This window comes from Muntiacus reevesi, chromosome X (genome assembly GCF_963930625.1).
Source record: "Muntiacus reevesi chromosome X, mMunRee1.1, whole genome shotgun sequence".
NCBI lineage: Eukaryota > Metazoa > Chordata > Mammalia > Artiodactyla > Cervidae > Muntiacus > Muntiacus reevesi.
Window position 1 is genome coordinate 18,207,729 of NC_089271.1, and position 24,440 is coordinate 18,232,168.

General features: G+C 39.5%; 3 protein-coding genes across 8 annotated transcripts in view; all 3 read right to left on the minus strand.

The window, feature by feature from the left end:
- MAP7D2 (MAP7 domain containing 2) overlaps window positions 1-697 on the minus strand; it is a 98,450-nt gene extending 97,753 nt beyond the window's left edge. Inside the window, exon 1 of the mRNA XM_065916467.1 lies at window positions 572-697. Within this exon, the coding sequence (XP_065772539.1) occupies window positions 572-623 (52 nt within the window). The 5' untranslated portion in view covers window positions 624-697. The remainder of the gene's footprint in view (window positions 1-571) is intronic.
- A 3,918-nt stretch (window positions 698-4,615) lies between these two features.
- On the minus strand, window positions 4,616-17,512 carry EIF1AX (eukaryotic translation initiation factor 1A X-linked). The gene is made up of 7 exons (XM_065916211.1): window positions 17,275-17,512; window positions 16,296-16,379; window positions 14,414-14,517; window positions 13,326-13,376; window positions 10,956-11,037; window positions 10,081-10,172; window positions 4,616-8,028 (listed from the first exon to the last, which is right to left on the minus strand). The coding sequence occupies exons 1-7, from the start codon at window positions 17,288-17,290 to the stop codon at window positions 8,023-8,025; spliced, it is 435 nt and encodes a 144-aa protein (XP_065772283.1). The 5' UTR covers window positions 17,291-17,512; the 3' UTR covers window positions 4,616-8,022.
- Window positions 17,513-18,769: 1,257 nt separating this feature from the next.
- Window positions 18,770-24,440, minus strand: part of RPS6KA3 (ribosomal protein S6 kinase A3) — a 102,498-nt gene continuing 96,827 nt past the window's right edge. For all 6 annotated transcript variants that reach the window (XM_065916208.1, XM_065916210.1, XM_065916204.1 and 3 more), the window contains one exon: window positions 18,770-24,276. In XM_065916208.1, coding sequence (XP_065772280.1) covers window positions 24,154-24,276 — 123 coding nt within the window. In that variant the 3' untranslated portion in view covers window positions 18,770-24,153. The remainder of the gene's footprint in view (window positions 24,277-24,440) is intronic.

Sequence of the window (24,440 nt, forward strand, 5' to 3'; positions counted from 1 at the left end):
GCGGCCTCGGTGAGCGCGAGCGGGCGGCAGGGGAACCCGGCTGGGGGCTCGCACCTGGCCGCTCCACCGGCGGGTGACGCGCGGGTTCGGCCCCCCGGGGACGCAGCGAAGCACCGAGCTGGGGGGCCGCTCGCGCTCGACGCCCGAGACGCAGAGTGGGCGGGCGCGCAGGCCCCGGCGACCCCCGGCGCCGGCTCGGCCGAGCCCGGTGCCCCCCATGCCGGCTGCTCCAGGAGACTGGGCCAGACACTCGGGGCCCCTAGGGCATCACGCATGGCCTCTGCCACCACCCCTCAAACCAAGCACACCTGTCACCCACCCTGAGCCACCCCCCAATGGCACCCACTCACTCAGGTCACCTGGGAGGGGGTGTCCCCTGTCAGCGGCGCTGTGAGGGGCGCGGCCCTGGGACCCCGCTCCCAGCCGACTCAGGGCAGAGCAGAGGATGTGAGCCCCGCTCCGCGCCCCGCCTCCCACACCGTGCTCTCCACAGCCTCTGCCGGCGGGCCCGCCCCGCCCCCCTCGGGGGCCTGAGGCGCCCACGCGCCCGCCTCAGCCGAGAGCCCCCTACCTGAAGGCCGGTGGTTGGGTGGTGAGGTCCTCACCGCGCCCGGTTCGGCCATCTTCCCAGGAAGCGGAGGGGCCCGCGTAGCCCCCTCCGTCCCGGCTGCCGCCGCGCAGCAGACGCCGTGCTCCATCGGGATGCCGAGGCTGCACAGGCGCACTGCCCTTGCCGCCGCGCTGTGGAACCCGCGCGCGTCCCCCCCACGACGTGCACGTGCGATGTGCGCACCGGTTCTCAAGCTGCGCATGCGTACCGCGTCCACACGCGAGGTGCACACGGGTCCTCACGCAGCAGGCGCGTACCTCATGCCCTTAGCAATATGCACAGCCACTCTCTCGCATCACGCCTACACGGCATGCACATGCAATGTGCACACTGGTTCTCACAGAGCTCCCACACACTGCGTGCATGTTCGAGGTGTACACTGGTCTACACAGCGTGAAAGAACACACTGCATGGACACCGTTCCCCATACAGTGCTTACACACAGCAGGCAGCGTACACATCGCAGTGTAAACACACATCCTCACACAGTGTACACACTTAGTGTTATACACAGGGAATGCGGTTTCTCGCAGCATGCACTCACATCCTCACTCAGTTTGCAAACAGTGCATACACACCTGCCCACCCAGCACGCACACGTTCTCACACACCGTGCATTCAAATCCTCACACGGCTCACATTAAGTTCACACACACTAGGCAACCACATACTTAGAGCTGCAGCTCTGGCAACAGGTCCTAGCAGGGCCTCGGGCAGGTGCCACTTGGCCCGTGCCATGTGTGCAGACGTCTCCCTTCAAGCACAGGCGCGCAGGGGCGGCAGGAGCTAGGTCCTCCCTCACTGCAGTCAGACTTGCAGCTAACCAGAGGAGACTCTGGGACCGCAGCTGGGTGAACCTTCAAGGAAGAGCAGAGGTATGTAGTCTGCCTTCCAACTGTGTCCCTACTCCCTGTTGACTCCACTTGAGGACTATTCAATGGTTACTTCCTTACAGGAGCACAAATAATGCACACAGTTACCTGTAACAGTGTCTGCCTGCAACGCAGGAGGACCCAGGTTCGATCCTTGGGAATATCCTCTGGAGTAGGGAATGGCAACCCACTCCAGTATTCTTGCCTGGAGACTCCCTAGGACAGAGGAGCCTGGCGGGCTACAGTAGTCTGTGGGGTCGCAGAGTTGGACAAGACTGAGCGACTAACTGGAGAAGGCAATGGCACCCCACTCCAGTACTCTTGCCTGGAAAATCCCATGGATGGAGGAGCCTGGTAGGCTACAGTCCATGGGGTTGCTAAGAGTCGGACACGACTGAGCGACTTCACTTTCACTTTTCACTTTCATGCACTGGAGATGGAAATGGCAACCCACTCCAGTGTTCTTGCCTGGAGAATCCCAGGGATGGGGGAGCCTGGTAGGCTGCCGTCTATGGGGTTGCAGAGTCGGACACGACTGAAGCGACTTAGCAGCAGCAGCAGAGCGACTAACAAACACTAGTACTACTAGACAAATCTCTGCAAGGAGAACATCTCTGCTGCAGCGTTCTCTGCTGGATGGTGACCAGCCCCCAGATTTTAACTTGCACCCCTCGGGGAAAAATGCATGATCTAAGAAAGAGCAACATAGCTGAATGGGGGTGGGGTGGAATGGGGGGGGGTATGTGATGATGATGAAAACGTTCTACAATTACATTATGGTGATGGTTGACTCTTTTAAGTGTACAAAAACCTCTGTACATTTTAAATGGGTGAAGTTTATAGTGTGTCAATTATACAAAACACAAAAACCTGACAAGTTGAAACCCTCAGTAACTTATAGCTGGGTTCTTAGTGATAAGCTTGGAGAGTCCCTCTGTTGGCACAAAAATGTGATGAACGTTTTCCTAACACTTCCAAAGGTGTGCTGAGTGTAGGGTGCAACTATGGTGAGATAGCCAGGAGTTTAAATACAAATGGGCAGGAAAGTGGGCAAGCTGGGGCTGGTCCCTTGGCTGTAATGGAAAGTGTTCCTAACCCAATAAGATTAAAACAAGTTAATCAGGGCACCGGAGCTGTTTTTTCTTTTTCTTCTTCTTCTTACAATGGAAGGATGGAGTCTTAACCACTGGACCACCAGGGAATTCCTCGAACACCATGAAATCTGTTAAACCACCTAGTATGTTAGCCTAATGCAGCAGTTCTCATTTTTTTTTTGCCTCGAGCCCCTTTACAGTAGGGGTTGACAAACTACAGTCCATGGGCCAAATGTAGCCCATTTTTACTTTTAATAAAGTTTTACTGGAATATAGCCACTGTCATTTTTTTACATCTTGTCTCAGGCTGCTTTCGTGAAACACCCGCAGAGCTTAGTTGTAACAGATCATAGAGCCTACAAAACTTAAAAATTTTTTTTGGTCCTTTAGTAAAACCTGACTAATTCCTACTTTACACCTAAAATTAAGAATCCCAAAGAACTTCTCTATCTGCTGATGCTGGTGGATATTTTCCAAGTTTTTACCTGAAAGCGCCTGTGTTAATATTACAACACTGTCAGTTTTCTTTGAAGTAAGTTCACTTGGGGGAATATTTATGTTAGAAAATTTTTAAATTTGTTCCTTTTAACAATAAACCTAAATTTTAACATAAATAACATCTCTTTATTGTCTGGCTTAACTGAAAATTGAGTCTCATATCTGCTTTTGTATTCAATGTATTACAGTAGGTTGTTAAAACACATGAAGAAAATCTAGCCTCTATGTCCTTGGAAAAGAGAGAAATAGTTTAATCCTTTCCAGGTAAGTATGTTCTTGATACTACACCCAATCTTGACAAATGGTAACTTCAAGTTAGTTGCAATGCAGAATCTGACACCGATTTTTCATACTAGTACACTAAAATACAATCATTTAGAAAATACTACTTGACTCTGCTACAATCTTCCAAATGTTAACACATTTCATTCTATGATATTAAAGTCACATCCATTACTACCACCACTGACCTCTTTACTGTGAAGCTGTCAAGCTAACGGTTGCAAGTTATCAATTTTCCCCAACTCTTTTTCACTTAAAACTCAAATTTTATCACCTCCAACAAATGTTGTTTTCTCCTTGAAGTGACAGGGTCATTTCTTTCATTTTCGAGAAAATGCTGACCACGAACCCAAGTTTCAATAACCAGTTTGTTAGTTGTTCAAGTAAAAATGGTATTCCATGAAAAATGATGGCTGGTTCAGTTTGCAACTCAATAATCACAGTTTTCCCCTGAGACAACTATTGTACTTCACAGCACACTTACCTATTAACTATTAAAAAGATGCGTACTCAAGGATGGAATTTAACAAGATTAATCATTTTACTGCACATTAGAGACACTTTAAAACTTGCTTTTTAAAAGAAAATTGTCAGTTTCTACATTTGCTTTCGGAAGGTAAACTGTCAAATTAATAAAGTCTCGATTCTTCTCAGATTTCTATGAGCTATTTAAAACATAAATATGTACTAAACTTTTATCAAATTTGCAAAAAGTCAACTAATTCTATATCTGAGTCTGGTGGATCAAATCAGCAATGAGACCTTATACCGATTTTGTCTTCACTTTTTGATCTTCCATCAGGTTGTGAACCAAACAAAGCCTGGATTGCAACAGAAAAGACTGGCTTTATAAAAACTGAGAAAGTTGACCAGAGAATAAGTATCTACTTCACCTATGTCTCTGCACCTATGTCACTGGACCTATAAAATAAGGTCCAGTGAATGGAATTCTGGGAATTTGAGATCATTCTGGACAACTGACCTAAGGTTAGAAAATGTCTTCAGTAGAGGTTTTGTAACAAATTCACTTGCCCAGAAAATCCTGTATCTGGAGTCTGACCAAATGGATTCACTCAAATCAAACAACCAAAAACACAGAAATAGAAAAACAGGTAATGTATATATTTCCCTCATACATCACAGATTTTTTTAAATCAAAATTTTAATGATCATGCTCAAAAAAAAAAGAATGATCATGAATAAAGTTTAGTTTAAAACATCATAGACAGTTTAAAAACAATCAACTTCATACGACGTTGAAAGTTATTTCATATTTTATTTCTAATTGCAATAGTTTGCATCTGATTCCAGACAATGGGAATCATAATTCCAAACAATGGGAAAAGAAACCTCCAAATCAGTACTAATTAGCTGTCATGAATCTATAGTAAGAGACTGATTTAAGACTTAAAAATGAAATATGACCAGAGCTTATCAACATTACTAAAAACTTTCTCTAAAGAAATATAGAGCAAGTTAGTATTTTGCAAAATATGTTTTAGGCAATTTAGAAAATTCCATCTGTTAGTCTTATGCTGAGTTAAATGAAGGTGGTAGCAATTATTTTAAATACTGTGTTGACATAAATATACAAATGTATTCTACATACTTCTTTTATTATAGGAACCAGAAGACTGCAAGTAAAAAGAAATGATAAATTGAGAATATAAAAGGCATGCATATTATACCTTATACAGTCCTAGATATCAAGTGAATAGTGGCAGACACTGCTCTAAGTGCATCACACATATGAATACGTTATTAATCCTCCCAATAATGCTGATTCTGCAGGTACTGTTATCTCTCATCTTACAGAGGGAGGGCCCTGAAGCTCAGACAAGCTGAAGAAGGTATGTGAGGTCACCTGCAGGTAAAGGGCAGAGTGGGGGCTGGGGCACAGGCTCTTCACTTATCACAAGGCCTCCTAAGCACAAGGTGGCTGTGGAGGAAGAGAAGATACAGTCCAATACACTCTCCAAATTCCTAAGAGTGTCTTATCACACTTACTAGTAAGACTTAATTCAGATATTGTTCTTTTCTAGACAGGAAGAAAAATGCAAGAATGCGACTTTAAGATAAATAAAAATATACCAAGTGGTATGCAAAAGTTCATGGGAGTCCAAACTGTATAAATGAAACTTCCCCTTAGTAATAAGCAGGATAGAGATCTAAACATCTCATACCAAAACAAATCTTTTAATCTTTATGATTGTCAGGGAACATAAAGAACTTACTTTTCATTTCACTGTCAAGCCATACAATACTGGATGTTGTTAAATCTGTATGCAATAAAGTATAAATCCAGCTAGGTATTTTATTTGAAACATGCTTTTGTCTATTTGATTTCTCACTTGCTCTGAAGTCAGTACTTATAGCAGTTTGTATCTATTAAAGTTGTTATGCAACAGCCTATATTTTATATTTACAGGAGAGATGAGATTACGTTAAGCTGTAAGTCACTATAAGTTTTGTAAGCAACTATGTTTATAGCCACAATTCCATGGATGTGGTGAGTAAACCAATGGTCATTTCCTTAATAAAATACAAGAATTTTCATCATGCAGTTTATAGGCTCCTTAAGAGGTGGTCTTTTTGAGAAGCTGGATGTTCAAGAAAGATTCAACAATTAATTCTTGGCAAGTCTTTTTTTTTTACACAAACATTTGGTTTGGTTATTTAACCACCTTAGTAATACGACTTTTATTTATACTCTAACTGGAATAAACACAGTGTAGAAAAACACAAGCCTGTCAAACTCAATAGTGATAACTATTACACCCTCTGCAGTAAGAATCATTATTCTTGGATTTCAAACATTTTCTTTCAGGGCACACCTTATAGCACTGTATTATAGGAATCAAACAGCATAACAAAAAAACTTTTTTCTTAACGACCACTTCCATTCCAAATTCATGTGAAATATAATCCAATCAGTGAAACTAATTTTTTACATTAAAGACAATCAAGTAAAATAATTCCTCCAACTAGTGTTGCATATGAACTACGAGTTTACCTCAACTATTTTAATCAACGTGATTTGAAATCTTCTAGAGTGCAACAGCACCAGATGGGACTGTTACTACCTAGGCAAGAAAAAGTCACTTGCGAACACAAGAATTAGTGTCCTATTTGTAATTTGAAAATATTATTTAGACAGACCATTTGTTAGAGGAAGTTAACTAGAAAAACCAATGTTGAAGTTGCACCACCCCTACCATGAACTGTAGCACAGATGCAGGGTCAAAACATTCTTGGTAAAATAATGTGAAGGAAAGATCTACATATGGCACAAATTTAGCAAAGCACTTTTATGTACAGAAGCCTAAATATCTTAGGAGGTTTAGATTACTGATGATGACGATCACGAAGTCAAATTTTTCAAAACTGGTTCCTTACAAGTGTTGAAAGCTACAAGAAGGACTTCTTTTATAGTATAAAAGGACTTCCTTTATATGATTTCTATGTAGCTAGTGAGGTCTAGGTCCTGCCCTTAATTTCATCTTACTAGAAGTGATAATAGAAAACTAAGTAACACAGGGTAAATCTAAATTGCCAATAAAATACAAGCAAAAACACCTGTACACATAGTAAAATACATCCTAAACACAAAGTAAGGGTTTAATATTCTCTATAGCACAATACTGACTTTATTATATTTCTCCCTTGTATGCAGCTCTTCCATTCAGAAACTGGAGACCATCTTTTCATTTCATTGTTATGCCTTCCTCTTTTCCCAGCTTAGAGATACTTTCCAAAAGGCTTAATTTGTACAAGCAGTTATGAAATTAAATTTTCATTTACACCTAAGTGCTTATAAAGCGCTCAAAATTCCAGCTTACACATATATGACTTCTGAAAATAAAACTTCTTGAACATTATCTTTTTGTTTTGCAAAAATATTCTACATAGCATGTGATCACAGTCTCTTGTTGTTTGGGAAATCACCCATGAACAGTAAGTTTAGAAAAAAAAGTCGATAACTATATCAATGTCTCCAATGTTAAGATAACTGGGTGCCACCTAGTGTTTGATTTCTGCAACTACTAACTCTATAAATTCAAAACTGCTATTAAAACCCAGGTTCTAAAAACTGCACTTTGAAAATGCCTTTTCTGACAGGCTTACAGTGGCAAAATAAGATCATGAAAAAAAAGTATATGATATCAAAGTTAGTATAAAAATAGCCAAATGCTACTTAAATATGAAAAACAGAACAATCATTTTTGACTTCAAATGAAGATTTCTGCTTCCCTTAAATTGTACCAAAATATTAAGGGAACTAGGTAACTGGAATATATAAAAATTCACTGTACAGTCAACAGATAAGTCAAAACTAGGGCTTAATCATAGTTTATAATGAGTGTATGGCAAGTGGTTTATTCAAAACATCCATTTACTTATTACTGGACGTGGTCGAAGTGGGAAAGGCAGTAATGCATTTTTTCCCTTTTTGAAAGCTCCATTATACCAAAATAACAAAGTGGCCTTAAAATTTCACTTAAGAGAATTCAGCATTACCAGTTTTTAAAGAAATACCTTAGAAAGAAATCAGTCTGCTCTAGCAAATTGCAATGCTCATGAACTTTTATTTAACAAGTCAGTCAAAATCCAAACTGTTGAACAATCTTCAGAGAAAACTGGAATGTGCAAGGCTGAGTTCGCCACTTTAGATCTGGAAGAAAAAAATCAAACCAAAAGAATTTTTATATTCCAACAGTCTATCTCATGTAAGGGGCACATGCACCCTCTTTAGACTATCTGGGAAACAAATTCAGTTTGAAGAGGAAATTCTGTACACTAGGATTTTCTCAATTCTGGTCTGCTGCTAGTGAATCTTTAAAAATTCCTTCAGAATGCTGTAAGTAATGCAGAATATTATCTATAAAGATTAGTGTCTACTTCCCTTCATCCTAGTGACTAGAAATTTATCTTGGGGGTGGGAGCAGACACAAGGAGTGTTACTTCCTTAAGAAAGGGCCAAGTGTGATACCAAATTCTTCTACCAGTCAACCTGGTTATAGAGGTGAAGGCAAGAACACACAGAAACCATTTGGAGAAACACCTTGGGAAAGAAGTAGTGTTCTCAGGTGATAAAGCAACACTTAGAAAATGTACAAGCTAACTCAAATTACTTTAATCACTACTGTCTTTATTATCCCAGTTCTGAGGAAGAATTGGCACAAATTTAAAAATATTTTTCTTAGAAAAGCTTTACCCTATCTAGATCCTCACCCTATCACCTCTGTGTATGTGACTTCAGACTCGGGCATGTTCTCTGATTAGGTTCTTAAAGTTCCTAAAAAATGTCTTCTACTCCATCTGTCAGACTCTTGGGATCACTCCTTAACACAACAGCTCCATGCCAGGTTACTGTCACAGAATATCATCAATAAATCTACTGTCCAAGTATCATTAACAGTTTAGTCACAGGAATCCCCTGGCTCAGGGTCTCTAAAGGGAGGTAACATTAAAAATAGAATGATGATTTCTTAACCCTTATTAATTTTCTATTTTAGGGTATGCTTTAAAATACAGTACTGTATGTTTAGAACAGACTTTGGGACTCTGTGGGAGAAGGCAAGGGTGGGATGTTCTGAGAGAATAGCATTGAAACAAGTATACTACCAAGGGTGAAACAGACCACCAGCCCAGGTTGGATGCATGAGACAAGTGCTCAGGGCTGGTGCACTGGGAAGACCCAGAGGGATCGGATGGGGAGGCAGGCAGGAGAGGGGATAGGGAACACATGTAAATCCATGGCTGATTCACGTCAATGTATGGCAAAAACCACTACAATATTGTAAAGTAATTAGCCTCCAACTAATAAAAATAAATAAAAAAGAATAAAATAAAATAAAATACAGTACTGTATGTTTAGAAATTCATAACTGTAAAAACAGACTGGGGATATGTGCTCAAATTTTAAGTCATGGTACATTCTAAATGGTTTGGAGATACATCAAAATATGTTAAGATGGACTGACAGATGAATAAAGGTATAGACAAAAATGTGATAAACCAAGTATAGAAATATGTTAAATATAGAATCTTGGTGGTAGGTATCACTTAACTCAGTCTTCCTCAAGACCAGTCTTTACTTTTTTTTGCGGTTGAGGGGGGGCGGGGGTGTGTGTGTGGGAGGGCGGCGGTGGGGGGCTGTGCCACAAAGCTTGTGGGATCTTAGCTCCCTGACCAGGGGTCAAACCCAGGCTGTCAGCAGTAAAAGCAGAGTCCTAACCACTGGCAATCCAGGGAGTCCCTTTAACAGGGCTTTTAATGTTATGTTGTAATTCCAATGCTTCATACCAAACTGGTTCAAACAAGATTATTCTTCTAATACACTAGTTTCAATTAAGAGAAGGCATGTTTGTACAACAGAGGGAATATAGCTATTTATATTAATAATAACTATAAACAAGACTATAACCTTTCAAAATTGTGAATCCGTATATTGTACATCTGTAACTTATATAATATTGTACATCAACTATATCTCAATTAATAAAAGAAAAGGCCTGTTTCTTTGATAAAATCTTATTTCTCACAACTCTCCCTCCAGATACTCTTAATTTAAACAAGATTCCAATGCCTAGCATCCATGCTGCCAAAGCAAATACTGATCTTTTCAGGAAGAAGTACTGAAAAAGATTATAAAATTCTCATAAGCACAAACAATTTGACTAGCACAAACGAAAGTTGAGAAACACAAGGTGCATCAACTTACATCATCGATGTCTTCATCATCATCTCCGATGTCATCAAACTGGATCTCATCATCATCTCCAGGACCGAATGTATCGGTTTCATTGATTTTAGCTTAAGAAACAATAACAAATATAGCCATATAATATAGCCAAGATGGTAGCAAAAATGAATTAAATTGCCCACTGAAAGCAGTAGTTGGGTATCAAACGTTGAACTATACAAGTCAAACTTTTAATTTACTCTGTTTCATTATCAAAAATATCCTCGTAACGTCTACCTAACAACCCTAGTATATAGAACACTATTTCACACAACAACATCTCTAAGTCAAGATGGAAATAGTTTTCTTTTGTTCACAAAGGTATTTTTGGTGAGGCTGGCTCCAATTAAAAAAACTCTAAACTATTACAACTTCCAGCTACACTTCAAAAAAGGTAGCACATGTTAACAACCCAGAAATTATCAAACACATCAATCAGAAAAATTTGGTTATATCATGCTTATCCCTTAATAATGGAAATGAACCAGGAAGTCCTAGTTCTATTCCCAGATATATTAGTACTTCCTAGATTGGAAATGCGAAGTAAATAATTACAGCAGGATTTTTACACCTAAGTAAAATTACAGTTTTCTTGGTAATATGCAACAACCAAAATATAGTCCAGGGCTCAAAAAGGATAAATCCTCACCAAAAGTATAGTTATTAGAAACAGAGTCTCAGTTACTTTCTTCTTAAGGTGTCTAGTAATATGAAGTGAAGGTAGGCATACTTGGAATGAATCACAAAGACAAAACTAAAGATGCAAAATCCAAAAATTCTATCAAAATTCCTTCATCTAAATCATCAAGGATTAACAGCATATTAACAGGTTAATATAATAACTCAGACATTACCATGTTCTGGAAGCTCGCCATACGCCTTCAGACTTCTAGCCTCATCTGCATTGTATTTTAGAATCACATCAGCTTTATTATCCTTAAAAAGAGACACATAATGTTTACAAATAATTATGCCAAAATACTATCCATTAATTTCATAAATTAGTTGCAAACTGGATAAAAAAATAAAAATCTCACTGTTGTGCTATTAAACTCTTCTTTTTCTAAAATTTTAAAGTTTTCTCCTACCCTCTGAAAAACATCCTTGGGTTTAAGTCAGTCTGAAGAATCTTGCACACATAAGTGAATAATGAACAAGCTTAGGGAAGACATTTATAGATTTCACTTCAAAAGAAGCAGAACTGTGCAGACACAATTTCTTAAGATTATTTAGTTATCCTCTGATTAGAAGTCTTTTGAAAAATAAAAATTCACTGGGACCATAATTTATAGGTGATTAAATACCCATGTCTTGGCAAGCAGATTCTTTACCACTAACGCTACCTGGGTGGAGCTTTTATATCTCCTGATAAATTAGGAGTCATGGAATGAAGCCCATGAGAGTGTATTTGTAAAATACATGGCTATTTCTGATGCAAGTGTCCCACTGAAAATGAATGCTTCGTAACATTCACACTTCTCCATCTGAAAAGAATCTGACTTAATTAAGGAAGAAAAACAGGTTGAAGCTGATTGTTTCAACTTCAAAAAAATTTTTGGACCTGAAAGCAGGTCCAAAGAAAGGCAGGAAAGTGATCACAGTGATCCAAGAAGGGTGTGATTCAGGAGCAGCACTTCTCAAAAAGCAGTATGTATAGAAGTCCAAGGGGATTCTGGTTAAAGCACATTCTGATTGAGGCAGCCTGGGGTGGGGTCCAAGAATCTGCATTTCTAACAAGTAACTGAAAGCTAGTGATGCTACTGGCCCCTGTACCATCCTCTCAGTGGCAGGGGCATAAAAGGAGGATCATGGGAAATTAAGAACCAGAACATTTATTGTGGCTGTCATTTTAGAGTATCAATATGAATGCTACCCAGGTGGCACTAGTGGTAAAGGACCCACCTGCCAATGCAGGAGACTTAAAGACACTTGGGTTTGATCCCCGGAGGTGGGCATGGCAACCCACTCCAGTATTCCTGCCTAGAGAAGCTCATGGACAAAGGAGCCTGGTGGATTACAGTCCCTGGGGTCAAGTCAGACACAACTGAAGCAACTCAGCATGCTAGCACACAAGCATGAATGTTACATCTTTCAGAACCTTGACTTCTCTGTCTGTCAAACAGGGAATTAATTCTTTCTACTTCTGAGGTTCTCTTTAAGATCAAAAGAAGAAAATGGACATTAAAATAATACGAGTTTAGAATACCCTATCTCAATGTCAGCACTGTTTATGTTTTTGGCCATATAATTCTCTGCTGTAGGGACCAATCTGTGCATTTTAGGATGTTCAGCATCACCCCTGGTTTCTATCAATTAGATGCCAGCAGCACTGCCCCTTACCCCCGTGTGTGCAAACCTCCAGACACTGCCAAATGTCTCCTGGAGGAAAAGTCACCCACAGTGGAGAACCATTGATTTAAAGTAGTAATTTTAATTCTTTATTCTGGAACCAACATTTAAAAAAATCAAAGTATGATCAGAGTTTTAAAAATAAAAACAATATCACTCAAAATGTAAATATATACATGGTGATGATTTCCAATAGGTGGAAACCATGGGTAGTGTCTCCAGATAGAGATCACTCAAGGGCAACTACCATTTTCTTCCCTAAGTTCCCATCTAAATTTAAAGCACAAGAGTTGGATATGCCTGAGTGACTGAGCACACACACTTTTATCATGATTTGTCTTGTAATCACTTGTGTGCCTCTTATTCTCTCCACTATCAGGCCATAAGCATTTTGTGAGATGGCAGCCTGACTCACTCAGTTGTATCCCCTAGAGTAATGGTTTTCGTATTTTTATTTCAATATGTATAAATTTAAAAACTTGGGGAAGGCAGACAATCCAACATAAAATTACATTTTTATCCTGCCAATTAAGAATACTAACAAAACTACAGTATAGTATCCTTCATTTCAAAAAGGGAACTTCTAAATATCCAAAAGAGAAAAAGGAGTATTTAGCTTCATGAAAAAGTCACACTGTGATTCTTCTACAGTGAAAATGCAGATTCCATAGACTGGCACTGGGGAACCATGATCCCTGGGGTATCCAGCACAATGCCTATGACAGAAGTGGCCCTTAAGAAATGTTTACTGACACAATACTGAGCAGCCTACTGGCCTGAGAACTGGTCAAATTTGGTTATGACTTATGTTCTAAACATCAGTTGCTCATCAAATTCAAGCAAGTAAACGATGAAAATTTTAATAATATTTTTACCTGGTAGTCCCGTAGACCAACCAATATAATGTCTGAGGTATTAATCCAGACCTATAAAAGCCAGAGAAGGTTACATTTCAAATAAAAATAATCAACCAAGAGCAATGTTGAGTCAGTCTTCCCACAACACATACATACTATTCACTCAACTGTGGGTAGAGTATCTACATTTAGAATTAAGGGGAAAAAAAAAAACTACAACAAGCAGCTGAGCCATTTTAAAGTTTCTATCATTTGGGATATTAGAAAAATAACAATCTTATTTAACTACTTGACAGTTTAATAATTTCAGAGGACCAACGATTAGTTTAGGAATTAAGGGATTTCTAATACTGAACCACTCCAAGTGGTTAGTTACCCATTACATATGAGAATAGTAAAATTAGAAATGTGGTTTTACCTCCCCCCCCATGTACTCAAATACACACAGGAAAAAAAAATCCCTTTAGTTTGGTAACAGAAGCATTAATGACCCAATTATTATTTTTTTAATCATAAAGTCAAGACTGGAGGGACTTCTAACCAATATCATGAATAAATCAATCTGCCTGATAAGCTACATTGATGGGAAATTAATCATTTCTTTCCAAGGCTGCCCATTCATCATTTCAATTCAGGAATTTTAACATTAATACAACACTTATTTACCATTAATTCATATTCAAATTTAACACACCTTACAACTATTTCCCCCAACCTCAAGTCAGAACCCAAATAAGGACCACTTACTGCACATAACCAATGAGTCTTTTTAATCTTCTTTACATTGAAATAGCCATTCCAGCATTTTTTTTCTTTCATGACAGTAACATTGCATGTATTGGATTGGCCAAAAAGCTGGTTCGTGTTTTTCTTTAAGTTGTTAAGGCCAACCCAATATTTACAGTCAGATCATTTGTTTTACAATGTGTCCCTCGATTTGGACTTGTTAATTATTTTCTCACAATAAAATTCAGGTTAACCACTTTGGGCAGGAATACAACATAAATGATGCTTAAAAAAGGTCCGTGGCTCATAAAAACCTTACCGCCATTTCTCCCCCTTTAACCGTAATTTTATATTAAAGTAAAACAAGTCTCCACAGCTACCTTCTTTCTCAGTTTCCCTCTGATGTGACACAATCTCTTAACACCATCGAAGCACATCGCTTCCAGTCGTCCGTTTCCCAACATTTTGATTACTTGGGCATACTCTGGATGAGGGAAAAGAAAAGGGTACAGGATATTGCTCAATTTTTGATAAAGGCAACTTAAAAAATCCACATAAAGTTCATTAGAACACACAGGTTTGTTGGTTAGGAGTAAGTATTTGCAGTAAAGTACAAGGGCATGATAAACACCAACCTAGTATACAGCAGAGCCAGAATCAGAGCTGTGGAATGCCATGTCCATGACAAGCTGTCTCTATTAGAAATATTTTAATTACCTACTCACTCACTGTGAGTTAAGTAGACTGACCACTGTCTTCATCACTGTATGCTCTACTTCTGGAGATCAAAGTGGCTTCTCCAAAAATACACACTAAAATTCCTTATCAATCATTCAATTTGGATCCTCACCCAGTTACCAATCTCCTTTCCCTCAGAGGAAGGTTAGCCTTTAGAGACTGGTCACAATACAATCTTTGGTACACTAGCAAATAAAAGCAGCTTGAATGTTATTAATGTCTTTGTTAAATTAGTGATTATTTTGGTTTTTGTAAAGCTGGAAAGATGTTCTCAGGCAAATGCCAAAGTTTTAATCAAAATCTTTCCAAAACAGTACCAAGGAAGCCACCCTGTTTTGCTGCCATTTGAAAAACTGAAATTATATACTGGCTTGCACAAGGGCCATCTCTTGTCGCCCAGAAGATCGGAGGTGGGGGATGGGGTCACTCCAGAACTTGTCGCTTACTCAAGTTGTGTTTGTAAATATATCCACCAGTTTGTAAATATAATGAAACCTAACTTTCAAAGGTTCACCTGTAGGGTTGCAAAGTGGCAGTGTTACTCAGACTGCAGTGAATCTAGCACCCATCGACCACCTCAATATTGCTAGTCAATTAAAAGGTAGCCTCTCTTTCAAAGAGGGAGGGGGAAACACGAAAAAGAATAGTAGTCAAAATAAAGTCAATTGCTAAAAGAAGTAAAAATGACCGAGAGTAAGAAATAAAAAGCCTGACATGCTGCAGTCCATGGGGTCGCAAAGAGTCGGACACAACTGAGTGACTGAACTGAACTGATAACCTTAGTGATGTAAGAGAATAGACTTGTTCTTAGGAGACACATGATAAAGTATTCATAGTAAGGGAAAAGTACCATGATGTCTGCAACCAACTTCCAAATGGTTCAAGATGGATGGACACACACACACGTGCACACGCGCACATGTGAAGTGTTTAAGGTAATTCATGGTACTTAAACTCCAACTTTTCTGAAAGTTTGAAATTACTCAAAATAAAAACATGGGAAACTAGTGTTATAACTTAAAAATCTTAATCGGTTTGAAAAGGTCAAGTCAATGGTTCAGTTTCATTTCACTGTATTTTAGAAATTATTGATAAATGCCAGTAAAACTGGAGAAGTAAGGGAAAGGCTTTGGATTCATTCCTCTAATACCCATGGTCTATTGAACACACTATGTAGCACCAATTCACTATCAAAAAAAGCCAACCAAGTCATGGAATTGTCAATACAGCTTTTGAAGTTTAGTTCCCTTTGAACTGTTCAAATCATTCTTAGTTCTGCGTATGTTTACATAAAATAGTGAAACATACCTATTTACAGAAATGCCATCAACCCTCAACAAAGGCTGAGTATACAAGAAATAACTACCAAAATAAATGCTCTGGAGAAGTGTGGGGGATGAGAAAAGGAGAAGAGCAAAAAGGGACACCACGTTTTTTTCGCTCAGGATTGTGAACAGAAATTGAATATCTTTATTTACAAAAGAGAACTATTACTGAAAGAAACCTAACTTATTAAATGCTTACCTTGTCCATCTTCTTTGAACACCAGCTCTCTCTTTTCAGATTCATTCTCATTCTTGCCTCTGCGTCTGTTTTTACCTCCTTTACCTAATGGTTTTTAAAGAAAAAAACATTATCAGCGAAACAGTAGAAAAAGAAACTAATGCTTATAAAACTTATAATTTTATAAGTTTATAATGCTTATAATTTTATAAAATAAGGTCTCTAAGTACCTGCTCTCCCAAATGAAAGATCTGTGTGCAAAAAGATAACTGGGCCGGAGGGGGGCCTGGCAGAGTTCTCACTACTGTAATGGAACACACTGATTTTTGTAGTAGTAGAGGGAGAGAAACAATTATGGCAACTCTGAGAGTTTACACTGGATCTGTAGAATACATCAAGCCAGTAAAAAAGCAAGGTCCTAACTGCCTGAACTTGGAAGCAACCAAGATGTCCTTCAGTAGATAAATGGATAAACTGTGGTATTTTCATATGAGTACTATTTAGCAGTAAAAAGAAGTAAGCTATCAAACCCCCTTTACCCGTTAGAGGGAAGAGTCTCAATAATACCCAGCAACTGTCCATAAAGAATCCCATGCGGGAGTACTGAAGGCCCCTTAAAGCAGGCATCACCCTGTGGAAGTTAACAACTGCCGGTAAGGCCAGAGGCGCCCATGCGGGAAGCCCAGGCCGCACGGAGGTCTACCCACAGGTCCCTATAGCGCCGGGGTTTGTCTGGCGCGAATTACGAGCAGAAGCACACATTCTCCCGCAAGAAGCCCTTCAAAAATGGCGTCGGCTCCACCCCAATGTGACTAAACTGGAAGCCTGAAGTAACTTCCCCGCTCCTCCCCCGAGACCAGAATCGCGTCGCGATAGTCTAGCTGTGTGAAGGCAAGCCGGAGAGGAAAGTTACTGCGGCCTAGGCCATCCGGAGACCGCGGACAGAGCAAGGGAGACCGGGCAAAGGGGAGTCGTGGTCCTGAGGTTCAGGCGGCACTACCTTTATTCTTAGGCATGGCGCTGACGACGCACTTGAGGCGTCTCCGACTTCTCTCCGAGTGGCGGCGGCGACTCCTTCGAAGGGAGACGCGTGAGATAGGGTGACACGAACCGGCTGCGAGAGACCGGGTCGCGTCTGCGGGAGTCTAGCGACGGACGCTTTCTGAGAACCGCCTTCGCCGACGCTCAGCCGCAGCAAATGGCGTCGCGACTGCTTTCGTCCGTTACCCCACCTCCCAACGTCACCAGGCCACGCCCCTCCGGTTTATGGCGCATGCGTGGCCGGCTGGCTCCTATTGTTAGATAGCCAGACGCGCTCTCGGGATGCTAACGGCCATTGGCGGAGCCCCGCGGGGGGCGGGGCCGTGGCCGTGAGCCCGGGGGCAGGGCCGTGAGCCTGGGGGCAGGGGCGGGGCCGTGAGCCTGGGAGCACGTGGAATCCTCGAGGCAGTGGGCGGGGCCCAGGCGCCCTCAGGTAGCGCCCCCTGCTGCCTGGCGCCAGACTTCTACTCAGTTCAGTTCCGTCGCTCGGTTGTGTCCGACTCTGCGACTCCATGGACTGCAGCACCCCAGGCCTCTCTGTCCATCACCAACTCCCGGACTTCTACTGCTTTGTGGCAAACTGGCGTGTTCAGGTTTGAGCTGCGGGTTCATTAATCTCACAGCTCAGTTTTATTACTTGTCCCAAAGAGTAATATTTATGTGACACTTATTACTTTATAAACATGTGTCCCCTACCTCACTGTAAACCTAATTTGGCGGAGACCAAATCAGTTGCTTACTATTACCAGCGTTTAGCAGAATGTCTGGCACACAGTAGGTGCTCAGTACACACAGGAAGGGAGAGCAGAAGACAAACTCAGCATTAGGGGCTTAATTGTATCCTCCCAAAATTTGTATATTTAACTCATAACCCCCAACACCTCAGGATGTGACTTTGGAGACAGGATGTTTAAAGGCGTAATTAAATTGAAATGAAATCATTAAGGTGGGCCCTGATCCAATGTGACTAGGAGTCTTTATAAACAGAGATTAGGACACAGCACAGAAAGGAATACCGCGTGAATAGGAAGGTAGCTATATACAAGCCCAGGGGAGAGACCTTAAAGGAAACCAATACTGCTAACACCTAGGTCTCAGATTGGTAGCCTCCAGAATGGTAAGAAAATAAATCTGTTTTTTAAGCCACCCAGTCTGTGGTACTTTATTGGTAGCTTCAGCAAACTAATACAGCTGACTATGCAGGAGGAAGAGCTTCACTTTTAAGTAAGCTTATTTTAAATCACTTTTCTGAAAACGTTAGCATTTTAACATTTTCTAAGGAAGTGGACATTCCTAAGTGACAGAGAAATAAAGTACAATTGTCAAACAGTGGTTCTCTACCAGGAATGTTGACAGTGTCTGGAGATCTGGTTGTCACAACTGGGGAAGGAGGGCCATGCTGCTGGCATCTAACGGACAAACCTAAGTGAAATAATCTCATAAAAGGACATACATGCATTTATTTGAAACTTTATTATATAAATTTTCATTTCTTTTAAAGATTACAAAACCTGTTCTGTGACAGGAATACAAGCAATATTGTTCCAGGATTATTCGTGGATACATCTGAAAGAGCTTAGATTATACATTAATAGTATGATTTGAAAACTTCCCAGATTAGACTCTTAAGTAAAACAATTTAAAATATTCAGTGATATTTAATCCTTTACAAGCATTTCATAATCATGGCAGCAGTGCCAAGCATCTGATGAGATTTAACCACCAATAAAAGGTACAATACATATGAACTCATGATATGGTGTCATGGGCTTCTGGCATGCCTTACTAGAGAGAAACTAGTATAAAGTAAAATCATATATAAGAGTAGAAAAATATTTGTGACTTTTTTCTTTTTTAAAAACTGTTTAAGTAGATACCCACCCCTTTCCCACCCATGGCCAAAAATGCAAAATAATTACATCCCTTAGGTGTATACCTTCCCTTTTGCTTAGGGTAAGAGTTAAGATAAACGTAATACAGGTATATAATCTTAAGAGTTAAAAACTCATCACCCATAATTATTAAGGATGCTAAGGAATGGCAATACCTTGAAGCTTTTTTTTTAAATTAAAAAAGAAAGCCTTAGATGGTAAACTACACTTAGAGAAACACAAACCAAAACCTTTGTCCTTATGCCCTTGCTTTATATTTAAAAGTTCTACTTTAAGTACTTGTTTGAAAAACTCAGTATACAGTTCACTCAGTACTATAGTGATAATAGGAGTAAAGATTTTCACTTCCATTAGATATTGAACTAATCTACTTAGAGAGGACTATTATAGCAACTCTCTTCTCACATACATTTACATACATTGTACTCAAATGGTATGTGCTCTACAGAGGTTTTCTCGAGGTTGACACCTCTGTTTAGTCTCTAAATTTTCCTTTCCACTAATCTCTATTCAATGTCATATACTTTGCTAGTTGCTCTGGGAGAAGTCATGGACATTTAAACAGCTTATCATGCACTTCAAGGTTATATGGCAAAATAATGAGGAAAGTGCCTTTAGAGGTAGGAAGTAGGCTCTCATCCCAACCCTTGGTATGCCCTGTTATGAACAGTTAAAAGACTGGAATCAAAGTGGTAAATGTGAGACAGATAGTAATACAAGGCTTAAGAAAATTAAGTTGACTTTGCTACTAGAATTCATTGAGAACACTCAGTCACATTGGAACCAGTTACAGGTCATTCGCTCACACGGAATACAGCAGTGTCAAAAATATATAAAGCGCACTGTAGATACAAAATCTTCTTGGCCATCCATATTTAGTTATCATTCTGTAGACTCTTCACTAGAAAAAGTGGTTAAGCGTGGCTCTGCAGAACACCACAGTCCCAAGAAAGCAAATTAAAAAAAAAAAAAAAAACCCAGCAAATTTCATTCCTTCATTAATTGGTCTCCACTAATGGTCACTTGGGGAGACCAGCAAAATGTAAGCAATCTGGAGGTGAAGAGAGGACTGTTTTCATTAATTGAAATAAAAACACTGAGTTAAGTCAACTTATCTGTGAATTAAATAAGGCTCAAAGTATACATCCAGTTTGTTAGTCACATGGAAGTGGACCTTTCAGAAGGACAGAGCTCTAGGACTAGTTGGAACCCCCTGGTTTAAGCACCAAGGTCAGCAATGGAACTCATCATATTTGTTAATCACAGAAAGCAGACCTTTTCTGACCATTTACATTCCTGAGATATCTGTCCTAATGCCTTTGTAAATTTCAAATGCTCGATACCACCATAAGAGAGAATTTTCTCTATAAATACAGTCAAGCAACCTGAAAATTTTCAGCTCATGTATAAAGGCCAGGAAGTTGAGAAAAATCACAGCCATGTTGAAATGTGTACTGCTGGTTTTTGTGGTGATGCACATTTGTACTAAGCCCCCAAATTGTGAATGCTTTGCTGCTGTCACCTGAGGCTGGATGTACCCTACTGCTTTTCCTACCCAACCCAATGTGCCCAATCATGAAGCCTTTCCTGGGCTGAGGGTACAAGGTACAGCTAACAGACTAGCCCCACCTCCCATGATGTTCCCTTGTCCCAACAGCAACCACTTCTTAAAAATAGATGGGAAAAGGTTGACCCAAACCAGCTCCTTGCAGCCCACTGTGTGTGAAATGTGGAATCTCTACTGCATACACACCACACCCTCTCCAGACACTCACCAAGCGACTTTTCCCACGTCAGTCTCCAGCCTCACAGCATCCCAACTCTGCCTTGTCAAAATTATATTTTTGGACTTTTGGGGTTGCTTGCAAATAAATGAATCTATATCAAATCTGCTAAAGTGAAGAGTCTATTATACTTAGAAAGAAGAAATCTCTATGAATTAGGAACTGAAATTACTTACTTATACGAAAAGTTCAGAGGACAAAAAACTTACCTTAATTTACCATCATCACTTGAAAGGGAGGATAGAAAACACATGGTATAGTGTAATCCGTATTTTCCAGTATGTGCTTGGTAATTAAATTCAACCTACCATTCTGGATATTATTTTGGATTATAAGCTAAGAGGAGGTTTGTGAAACTGGCCTGTTAGTTTAGTTCCTTTCATATTGAAATATCCTTCAGACTAAACTAAAACCTCCTGGGAGGTAACCAGCAGCACTAATGGGAAAGGGCCTCACTCCCCCAATTGTAGGGCCCAAGAGAAACTGGACTTGAAGAAATTAATGGAAAGGTTATCCCAGCACAGGCACTACATTTAGAGCACATTGTTAGCCAAGTTTGTCTGCTCTAAGTCAAAGGCAATACGAACACCAGAATCACAGATGAAATAAATCATGAACTGCTTTTTAGGCAGAAGGCCTTCAGTTTTGTCAACATATAACCAGTTATTCTCCAATAAAACTGGCAGCTCTTCTAGGCATAGAAGGCAAAGAAGGCATTCATGTACCAGCAGAGGACTGCCCCAAGAACTATAGTTTTTGAACAACTCAGCTCATGGTCGTGTGATAATATGAGGGGAAGGCAGCACGGTGTTATGAGGGAAAGGAAACTGAATGGGAAGTTAAGGATTCTAGTCTTTGCTCTGGGTCTCAGGTTCTTTACATGCAATATGAGAAAGTTGGACTAGACAATTTATAAGGATTTACACATTTACTTCTGGTTTTAAAAGACTACGATTAACAATACACCTAAGCACTTATGGAATAGTGTCAGTGTCAAAAATCTGAAAAGATCTATTTTCTGCCTAGAATTACATAAGTGACAAGAATTTGGGATGACTGTGGTTTGAAACACTTAATAGAGGAGAAAAAAAAAAACACCTTTATTTCCAGGCAATGGAAAGCAGGTGTTAATCGTTAGCATCCATATACTCAAGAATATTTTAAAACTTTCTCCGTCTAGATTTTCTGAAATCCTTCCTCTTATGTATTTTTTAATTTAGAAGACAAATTTATATTTGATTTCTAGGCAATAATCATTTTGTGTCACCTGGGCAAAAGGCATGATCAATTTTCTCTTTCTCTTGAATTACACAGAGGAGAAGTTAAGGAATAACAAGTGGCTTCCAAGACATTTAGATAAACCATGCTTTCTTGGCTTTGTACTCTCGGGGGGAAGATTTAAAGCTTCTGGCAGGAAAAGAGATTTCTGATGTAAATGGCTTAGTACATGACTAGGAAAGATCTGTTCAGGCACATTCTCAATGAAATAAGTTAAATCATCTTTTCCTTGCTCATATGTTTTTCGTATTACATACTGATGTATGCTAGGTAGCTTGGCAAAGATACAGGTAATAATGGATGCAGAAATTTCTTTAATGAAATTGTGGAAACTACCAAATTTGATGTAGATAATGAATAAGCAGATACAGTGCCCATTTTGAAAACTGATCATTTCTGAAATTAAAAACAGCATTATATGAAACTAATACAATATTGTAAATCAACTATATGCCAATAAAAATTTTTTAAAAAATAAAAGAAAGCATTATATGGCTATAAATCATCAGGAGGAATTCATAAAACACTCAGTGCTAAACATTCATTTAGTCTATCTACCTCAGCTATGATTTAAGGTTCGAACAGATAATATTTGATCCAGAATGTTTTATTCCCTAGAATAAGAAAGTTTAAGTCCAAATTTCATAGAGAGGCCCTTGGCCTTTATTACATTCAAATTAGTGTTTAATATAGAGCATCTTAATGGGATATAATTCATTATGATTTATCTTTTTCTTCCCCCACAAAAAAGCATACTTTTCCTGCAGGTATGCAAGAACAGGTATCCTGTTATTCATATGCTAAATTCTGCAATTTGATCTATTTAAACACGAAAAATCCGATGGGATTTCAATGACCCGTTGCTAAATTTTCCTTTGCGATCTCTTCACCATGCCTTTTAAAGGTTTTTGATGTACATTGGGAAAAATCCCAAATGTATGCCAAAATCTAAGTATGGAGATGATTTAAGATAAAAAATTCAAGGACTACTTCCTTAATTAAGGAAAAAAGACCCTAAGTATTTGCAAAGTATATGGACTAACTTCATAGGTGTACTCTTGATGTCTGTCATACCACACACACACAGACACACACACACACACACACACACACGGTAACTTTCTCTATCACAACAGCTCTCTAGGTTAGCCTGACAGAGCACCTGACTATAAGAAACAAACAAACGAACAAATGAACCAGTGAAACAGACATGGGGAAAGATATGTACATTTTGGAAGTATTACATTCAAAGGCTGTTCTACAATCTGGCCATTTTGAGGGCTGTCCAACAATACTGTTAAGTCAGGTGAACTATTTAACCAGATTTAATAGTCAATTGATTAATAATAGATTCCAAGTTAAACAAGGCATGTATACGTTAAAGAAAGCAGTACAGAAATGTACTGTATATGAACTGTTTACAAAAACATACAAAATGTTGGATGGCACAAGGGATACAGTGCTAATAGAAACGGATTGTTTAAGCTAAGTGCTTAACATAAACTGTCCATCCCTATAACTAACGAAGAATATTTAAGGGACATGAAATATTTCCTATAAAAATAATGCTATGTGGTGTAGAGTACTTTATTCAGTGTATTTTTAGGTGGTATTCATGTGTTCATTATTATTCTTGTTGATTCAGTGAATATATCTTCATCATGTTTCCATTTTCATTTCATCCGAAGCTCCAGGAAAATCTAACTTGCTAACAATCATTTAAAGCGAGAAGAGACAAAAGCGGGAGCAGCAGCAGGAGCAGCAGCATTGTGGGTACCAGCTGGGACAGTGTGCTTGCAGGTGCCTCTCAGATATGTGCTACCTGTCACCAGAACTTGTGCTATCAACTTACACCACGGTACCAAACATCTCACTGAGGTCACTTCACAGGGCTGTAGAGGTGATTTTTTTAATACCTCTCCGCTGAGCAAGAGTAGAGCGGCCTACTGGTTCCAAAACTGGTGACTGATTACGGTTTAAAGCAGAGTATGTAGCTGCCATGGCACCCTGAAAACAGGAAAGAAAGGTCACAAATAATGACAGTGGGTAGTCACTTATACACAGAATATGAAATGAATTTTCCCCAGATAATTTCTTCACGTGCAAATTTACATAGATTTTATTAGGCTCATAATGAAAATAACCACACTAGTCAAATCCTCTCATCTAAC